Source organism: Etheostoma spectabile, chromosome 14 (genome assembly GCF_008692095.1).
Source record: "Etheostoma spectabile isolate EspeVRDwgs_2016 chromosome 14, UIUC_Espe_1.0, whole genome shotgun sequence".
NCBI lineage: Eukaryota > Metazoa > Chordata > Actinopteri > Perciformes > Percidae > Etheostoma > Etheostoma spectabile.
Genome location: NC_045746.1, coordinates 23951582 through 23960803, shown reverse-complemented (window position 1 = coordinate 23960803; position 9222 = coordinate 23951582). Strand labels below are relative to the sequence as shown.

The window sequence follows — 9222 nt, the reverse complement described above, 5'->3', positions numbered from 1 at the left end:
GGATTCACCCTGCAGAGATCCGAGGACCAGGTAACCATAGTCCTCAGAAATCCACCGGGTTTAAAATTACAACACAAAGAAACCAGAAGTTGACGAACATCTGGCGGAATTTCCATCAGCAACGGAACAATCCCGGAAGTGGAACGTTGTGCGTAGAGACTAGATCAAACCTAACAGTATGCAGTGGGGCTTGAAAGTTTGGGCACCCTGATCTTATTATACAAATGTCTAATCTGTCATTTGATGCCTTTTGGAAATTTGTCCATCTTTTTTTGGCTTCTTTCTGCACATTAATACACATTTTTACCTGGGGTGCCCAAACCTTCGAGCCCCACTGTAGTTAGGATCCTGTTAACTTGCATTGGTCCATTATAGCTTCCAAGAGAAAACGTTGAAGAATCATTACTAAAATTCTCCCAAAAGGAGTTGTGTCCAGACTGTTGACTGTTGTGCAATTTGTTAATTTTTTTTTTTACGTTTGGCAACTTTTTGGGGATGCAAAGTTGCATTTTGTAGATGCTCTTCAATCATTTTCAGATAGTTGCTTTATAACAAATTGTGCAGAAATGTACAAGTAAGGCAGTGTTGTAATGTAACAAAGTACAAAATACTTTGTTACTTAAGTAGAATGTTTTGTATGTATCTGTACTTTACTTATTTATTTATATTTACTCCTCTACATTTCCCCTAAGCCTCTTCATTACTCATTACTACAATATAAAATCAGAAGTAATTTGTTAGACTGCAAAAAAGCAGTTTGGTGAATCATTGCTCCTAGATTGCAAGTTAATGAATGCTCCATTCCAGTTGGCGCCCTAATGCCTGTTTATTGCCAAGCGCCAACACCATACGCCAAAACAAAAGAAGAAGAGGAGGAAGCATAATAACTGAAAGTGTCATGGAAGGACATGGAAACAGCCGATGACCACCCCGACGACAGCGGAGAATGTGGTGGTTACGAAGATAACGTTACACACTTGTGGCTGTACTGTATTTGCAAGAAATGTTTTCTGGAGTATAGGTTCTTCCTCACAAAAAAATGAAAATAATTTTTCTGTTTTAGTTGTTGATGTCAGCTCTCTCAAAATATGCAGCGTTTGACCCTTTAACTTGAATTGGGCCTGTTTCATGTTTAACAAGTGGTGGAAACTCTCAATATTATGCTTTGGACCGCAATAAAGTTCACAACCAAAGTTTTTTTTTTTAATTTTTACTTCTAATAATTAAGTACACTTGACATCAGAAAATTACTTTTGATACTTGAGTACAGTAAATATCATTTATTTTAAGACTTTTATTTTCTAGAAGGTGACTTCGACTTCTACCAAGATACTTGTACTTTTACTCAAGTATTTCTCGCAAGTACTTCATATAAGACTGCAGTAATGCAATGTGTCCGTGCCGGGTAGGTTACCTGCAATGGTGTTGTAGCCAGCAGCTCACACAGCTGCAGCAGCAGGCTGCCCGGGCTGATCTCATTCACAGCCAGGTAGATGACGTTGGCCTGCCCCGACGGCGTCATGACCGTCTCCCCCACCAGCGCCGCCATCGACAGGGATGTTGAAAAGGAGGAGGAAAAAAAGGCCATCGCAGCTGCTCCTTCCAACGAAGCTGTATCCGTTACTCCCCTTCCTCCTCCTCCGCCTCCTCCACCTCCGCCACCTACTCCACCACCTCCAACTCCTCCACCACCTCCCCCCGGGCCGTTCCCCGGACCGGGCCCCTGCCCCTGCCCTGACCCCGTCCCCGTCTCGCCTATCCCCGTGCCTCCCACCACCGGCGTCTCCGGAAGCAGGGAGGAGCCCGAGTGGACCACAGCGATGTTGACCCCACCCGAGTCCCTCTCTCTCTCCTGGGGCCGCAGCAGTAGGGGGGGCGAGGGGCGCACAGGCCCCGTGCAGGCCAGGACAGCCAACAGCAGTGAGAGGGCGGGCCTTGGGGCCACCATGGGGTAAGGGGAGGGCCAGTGGCACCCGTCGAATGAGGTATGGGGCAGATGAGGCCAGGTGGGATTTAGGGAGTTTAGGGGTAGTGGGTGACGTCTTTGGGAGGGAGGGAGGGAGGGGAGGAGGGAAGGTGGGGGGGGGGGGGGGGGGGAGTCGGCGGCTCACAGTGCTTCACCTGATGAGTAGATGAGACCCTGGAGAGGAGAGAGAGGATGATTAAAAACTGAGTCATCACTGTCACACTTCTTCAGAAACCATTAGACGAGTTTCAAACAATAACACCTTCAGATTCTCTGTTATATGCAGAGACCCCTAAGGAGTCCTCAGAGATAGTGTGTGTGTGTGTGTGGGGGGGGGCACATAATGTTAAAAAAGTATACATTTTTTAAAGTTTCTTTTATTCCAAAAACTAAAATATTTCTTCTTTTTTTTTAACAGTACGAATCCTACATAAGTGGCAAAGATAAATTGGATAACAGAGATTTGCACATTGAAGATAAGCTCACTATAGGTAATGTAGCCACTAAGGTCTCCATACAGTTAAGCTTAAGGATTCATGGGCCTTCCACATGTATGTTTAACATTGATGCATGATGCAAAAATAATGACCATTTATTTTCATCCATTCAGGCCAGTTTAATATGTATTGTATGTATTGTATACAACATGTGCAGTAGGGGGTCCCTACTTGGTCTTTCAGCAAGGGGGTCCCTGGCCTCATATATACACACAAACACACACTGTATATATTAAGCAGTTATCTTGTTGTGAAGCACTTATTCTCTGAAATATTCTCTTATCTCTCTAAACAATGTATTGCTCCTGACTCCCACTTCCTGTTAGTCAGTAAACTTGATACTGTGGACATTCCCACTTCAATCCTGCTGACATTATTTAGGATTTAAAAAGCACAACAATATACGTAAGGACAACAACGTATTTGCTAGAGCGATCACTGTATCAACACTGAGGATGATTAAATCAAAACGAGGATCTTGCGGATTAGTACTTTAAATACATTGACAATATTGTAAATACAAGATGGGTTTGAAGTCTGAGCATAGCAGCTTTTATTCCTACAATCTTACCTGGCTAACACAATTAAACCTCGAGAAAATCTATTATTAAATCTATTAAATATTTGTCAAAAACATCTGCTAGTCTGTGGGCCAATGTTAGAGAAATGTGTCAATCCGTTAATTGGCACTTTCCCCCTAAAATGATTATCACGATTTGACCATTTTTGCACTCAGGACCTTGAGCACTGATAAACTGTTAGATGAATACACATTTTATAGTGTGCCTGTAGTGTAGATAACACAAGGCTAAATTAGCCAAATAAAGTTTATCTAGTTGAACTTGGGTCAAGTGCAGGGGAACTTAGCCTGTTGGACAAGCTACGATTTATGTTAGTACAAGACAATACAACCTTATGTCACAGATTCTAATGCAGCATCTGGATTCAAACTGACAACATAAATCTTTTTTTGTTTTAAATGTCAGTTTTTGATTTGAATTTAGGATTCATGATAACCAGACTAATTATATACTGCACAGGAATACACTTTGAAAATGAGTACTATTAGCCTATGCTATTGGTTTTTTTCTGCAATCCGGCACAGACTGAGGTCTGAGTCGCGGGATGGCAGCGTTTGGATGGACCCTGGGGAACAGACAAGAGCAGGACCACAGAGGATAGATGGTGAGAATAAACCGAATAAGAAAGCAGAGAAAGACCTGCAGGTTATGGAAGGGATAGTAGATGAAGCGAAGGATGAAAGGAGGAAGGGAGGATTAGATAGAGGAGTGTATTTTCAGCTGCTGTGGGAGGACAGATGAAGTGTGTTTTTGAGGGAGAGCAAAAGGGTAAAAAAAATAAGACCTGCATATTTATGAAAATGAGAAGGAAAGAGAGTGTAAGCAAGTGTGCTTATGTGCAACAGACACAAAAGCACAATCAGTGCAACTGAATCCCAGCAATGAGACTATGCATGCTACAGTATATAATGATCCCTGGCAATAGCAAGGCAATCTGTGCATAATTTGATATAATGACCAAGACCAAATGTTCTGAATTAGTTTAAAGCACCCATTTTATGCTCATTTTCAGGTTCATAATTGTATTTTGAGGTTGTACCAGAATAGGTTTACAAGGTTTCATTTCCCCAAAAACATCCTATTTTTGTTTTACTACACATTACTGCAGATACTGTTTTCACCTTGTGTGTTTGGCTCTCTGTTTTAGCTACAGAGTGAGACATCTCACTTTTATACTATCGTTGTTGGGAGTCACACACGTGCAGTAGCTAGGTAAGATCCCATCAGCTAGATAACTCTTTCTCCAGCTTTGGTCAGTCCAGGGCAGGATCAGCTGGGAGACTTCTTCTAAACGAGGGGCACTTGTGGAATACCTGCAGAACAGGGACAGGAAGTAGTTCTTTTGGAGAGTATGGTGAACTAGTGTGTATTATAGTGTTTTACCATTGAGAATGAGCTAGCATGCTAGCGGTAGCATGTGCTACAGTTAGCCACCTCTTCTCGGGCCTCATCCAGCTCACCCGGAGACAGAAGGCAGAGGACATTCAGAAACTTTATCTCACTCAAAACAGCACGGATAGTTTTTTTTCTAAGTTTGTACGCACGTGGAAGCACCAGAGACACAAAATAACACCCCAAATTCCAGAAAAAGTGTTGTTTTTTATAATATGGGCACCTTGAGATGTACAAAAATAAAATAAAAAGCCCAATTAAGAAATTTAGAAAGAAATTACCTCCACAGCTGCCCTTTAGCTCTATATTTTAATTCAACATTATCACAGGAATCGTGTTGGGAAACTATGATTCTCAACGTCACATTTCCCACTACTTGTTGCTAATGATAATGCAACTGAACGTACTTTTAAGTCATTGTAAATCAACTAGGACAATTGTAGAGAATGTAAATGTTACATGTTGTTTTGTCCTATTTTGATAAAATGAATTTAAAAAACATAACAAATGGAGTCAATGAACATTTCCTGTGCTCATGGTTCGATTGTTCAGCCACTGCTTTCAACCAGCAGAACATTCTTGTGGTATTTAAAAATATAATCTGTTTGAATATCTATTTTGATAATATATAATCAGTTAATGTGTAATACAACATTAAATCAATCTATATGCAGATGATGAAACACTTTTATGAGAGGATTATGTCCCAGTGCCAACAATACTGTTTGATCTGCAAGTAATCTCTGAGATTTGTAACTAAAGATATCAACTAAATATATTTATTACAATATGATACATATCAGTAACTTAACCCCGAGGTGGAAAGATGATGACCTTGTCTTGTTGTTCTGACATCTGTGCACTGTTGCACAAAGTTGAAAACCTGATTAAGCGACTCAAGTGAATTGGTATGCTTTATGTTTTCTTAGTAGTAACATTTCAAAAAGGTACGTGATGCTTTCTAGTCCTGGTTGATGTTAACATTTAGGGTTCTATTTTAAGGATCTAAGCGCACGGCATGAAGAAAAACTGACATCTGTGTCGGTCTTAATCTAGCAATGACACTGCGGCGGGGGCAAGATTGGCCTCATGGTGTGTCTCATGGAGACTTGACAAACTGTATGCCATTGTCATCAACATCACTATCATGTAACAGTGATGTCAAGGTGCTGGTGGCCACACCCTACGTAAACTTTTTTTCTTCATTTATGGGATAAAGCCATTACATGATGTCAGGCTTTGGCCCTCCCTTTTCGCTACCTGTTTGTTATTATTCTCAATTTCTATAAAATACCCTAAAAATAAAAAACTCAGAGCTTGCAACCTACACGTAGGCCTGTAATAATAATTACACAATTGTCTTGAGGCTTGGTTTACCTCATAGGCTGTGTACTTGTGCTGTTACATTATCTGGTTGACAATAACAAAAGGATAATACCAAAAAATGTATCCTGGAATTTATTGAAAACTTTAATTTGTAAAAGTAATTAAGTAAAAAAACAGACAATTAGTAGTAAAGTTTTAAAAAAAAATCGGAGACAATTAATTGTACAGCAACATTTGGAAATGTTACAGCTTTATTTCGTCTGAGCAGCTTGTCCATTAGCGGCCCCAAAGAGGCTCTTAGTCTCTAAATCTCTTGTTTTGTTTTTTCACTGTGCGAAGGTGTGGATCAGAAACCTTCTGCACAGTTAAATTAAACCATTCGACTTTCTCCCACCACCAAAAACAAGTATGTTCGGCTAGTGCTCCTGTTTGTGCAACATCAACAAAAGGCACTGGCAAAAAGACTACAATTAGTCTCCAGGTGCCTACGCCTGCCCACTACTCCGCTCCACTATTAATGTACCAATCAGTGTTTAAACAGATGATATATTATATTCTAATAAGGAAAAAGATACAAATAAATACAAATTTGAGCTTTATCAATACATATTTCAATGCATGATAAGGCTGCTTCCATTGATGTCTCCAAAAGCGTATTATTGGATTGCTAGAATATAAGAACAGATTTTCTGACTGATAGCAAATGACAGCAGAATAGTCCCAGTAGTGAAAATTCCTCGTACACTTTCAAAAACCATCAGTCTTATATGTTCAATGCTTGTCTGATGTTTAGTGGTACAATTTTCCTTTTGTATGTTATCACTTTCCACTCAAATACATAACACTTCTCAGTTAGTTTCCTGGAACACTTTTCATCAACCTCCAGGAAAGGTGAGACACAGTAAGACAGCCAGGCGGCGTTCTGGTCTATTAAAGCTATACTGTTGAAATTGGCATTCTCCGCTGCTCACGTAAAACCTGACTCTCTTTGCAATTTTGGCAGTGATGGAAAAGGCGGAATTGTGGGGGATCATGGAAATAAATGACAGCTTCAGAAAGACAAATGTGACATTCTCAAGTGGATGATAAAATAGAAGCAGGAGTAAGTCAGCGCTCATATGTACAATATGTAGAAGCTGAAAATCTAAGACCTGTAACACCGGCCCAGCACTCAGTATTATTGGCTGTGGACTGATTTTGCTCAATCTTCCCTGGGAAGAGCTGCAGAGATTAGGAGCACAAAACAAAGAGCTATACACATCCAAAACTACTCACCTGCTAGCAAAAAGAGTCTTTTTCCAGACCTCAGTGACACACTGGCATCAGCAGTCATGCGTTTTGAATTTCATTCAAAAGGTCACTTCACCAACAAATGTCTTTTTTTTTTTTACAGAATAATAAAAAATACAAAACGTTTCTATTCCATATTGTCTTCTTCTAGTGTGATTCTGGGTCGCTGAATGAAAAATACGGCAAATAAAGCACTTACCAAAGAGGTCATTTCAACAACTAAACCAGTGCATTTAAAAAGAGAGGAAATAGTATTTTCCATTGTGCAGGCTTGGCCTATTTAAAAGGATGTCGAGGCTTTTCTAATGCATAGAGAGAAAGTGGTCAATTAAAGTGTAAAGTCCAGTATGAACCTTCTCGGTGACCATTTAAAAATACACCCCTCAAGCATCACATCGGCTTGGTTTTCGATTTGGCCGCTGCAGAGCTCTGCAATGCCGTCTTACAGTCCTCCGCATGGAGCTCCGTTGTGTCAGCGGTAGTTGGTGGTTCAGTTACCCGAGAATAGGTGACTTTGAGCTGGGTACAGGGCACTGCGAGCTACTGGTTGATTACATTAGGGTTAAGTTTAGCCCAATAAAAAAGTGGGCGTTACGCAGCGATGAAAGTTACAATTTAGGCACCAAAAAAGATCATAGTTGGTATTAAAACACTTATCATTACCCAGGGAAGCAAACTCGACTCCCTGGGATGAAAATCTTGTGTTTTAACGCTCACCCATCCACCCAGACCTCCTCCTCCTAATGCGGCCAACCGCGTTCTCATACAGCAGCAGTCAATGTGGTGCATACTGCGGAAAACTAACTAATAAATTGTAGTGCTGAATTTTTCATAGCTTTTAGAATGTATGGTTAAGGAGAACAGGCTGAAAGCAAAGGTGCAATTGAGGCATTTCTGGCCTGTTAGAGTAAAAAAGACAAAAAAAACAGACAATGTGCAGCAATTCCCAGAAGTGCTTCACAGGTCTGTTTGTTGTTGCTAAGGAATATGAATGGATGGATTTTTTTGCTGTTTTAGCCGCACACCTAGTGCTCGCTGCCATTCTCATCAGCCTCAGGCAGACTGTTTACAGAGGTATGTATTTGATTTTTAGGGGGCGGGTCCTGCACCAAGTCTGGCACTCCATACACCTTAAAGGTTGTCTCCCATTCAGGACAACATACAGTGATATTTCGATCACATTTTTGTTTAGTCTATACAGTAACGTTTGTGCTTTTAACCATGTTGGATGCCAAAAAGTAAAAAAATGTGGACACCTCTACCCACATCATTTTGGGTACTTTTGGTACAGGGCTGATTTTCATGGTTTGGACTACAGTCGCCTTTACCTCCAATTAAGGATACTCTTAATGCAACAGTCTACAATTGCATTTCAAACAATGGGTTTTGGCAAGTGTGGGGAGGCCTTTCAGTTCCAACATGATTCCCCTGTTTGTACGCAAGCTCCATGTTGTGTATTCGATCATAAATTATGACGAGTAGTCCTACAAGTACTACCTGACAATACAAGTGCAACCAAGAAATAAAGTTTGTATGGATTTTTTCATGTCTCCAGAGTTATAGTCACTCTGGATGAAAATGTAATGATGGGTGCACAGAAAGCCTGTAAGTGAATCATAAATGTTATGCTACGTGGTCGTAATACCAGCCATTAGTCATGTAGTTAGCCTTGGCTGTACTGTCAGTACAGGCTCAAGCTGTTGACACTCATCAGCCTTGGATACACGGAGAATGTGAAACAGTCTGAGGGCTTCAAGCTGCCAAACAGCAGAGCCCAGACAGCTGGTAAGGTACTGGCACAGTCTCAGCCTTCAGAGGTTGGATGTCCATTTGGAGGAAACAGTAAATGCAATCAAGACTGCCCAGATATTTAAATGTTAATGTGCCTGGTGTTGAAAAGCCTTTAATATCACATACTCCAGAAACAGACGTGAATGCAAGCAATCTCACCTGTTCTTAGTTTATTTATAGGCTTTTTAATTAGGTACAATTATTCTTAAAGAAAACCATAAATGTAGGTCTTGTTCTACAAAAGCTTATTTTAGCTAAATAGCTCAAATAAAAACTATTTTTGCCAGATTTTGTAAGTTTTGATTCATGATGATTAGGGTTACCTTTTTCTCCAATCTTCATAAATGTTCCAGTTGCTGCAGTGACCCACTTTCCCATC

The 9222-nt window shown here is 40.5% G+C and overlaps 1 protein-coding gene across 1 annotated transcript in view; it reads right to left on the bottom strand.

Annotated features, from left to right (window-relative positions):
• The window catches only part of grin2da (glutamate receptor, ionotropic, N-methyl D-aspartate 2D, a), a 254730-nt gene that overhangs the window by 157591 nt on the left and 87917 nt on the right, over positions 1-9222 (bottom strand). The window contains exon 2 of the mRNA XM_032535848.1: positions 1415-2140. Coding sequence (XP_032391739.1) covers positions 1415-1948 — 534 coding nt within the window. The 5' untranslated portion in view covers positions 1949-2140. The remainder of the gene's footprint in view (positions 1-1414; positions 2141-9222) is intronic.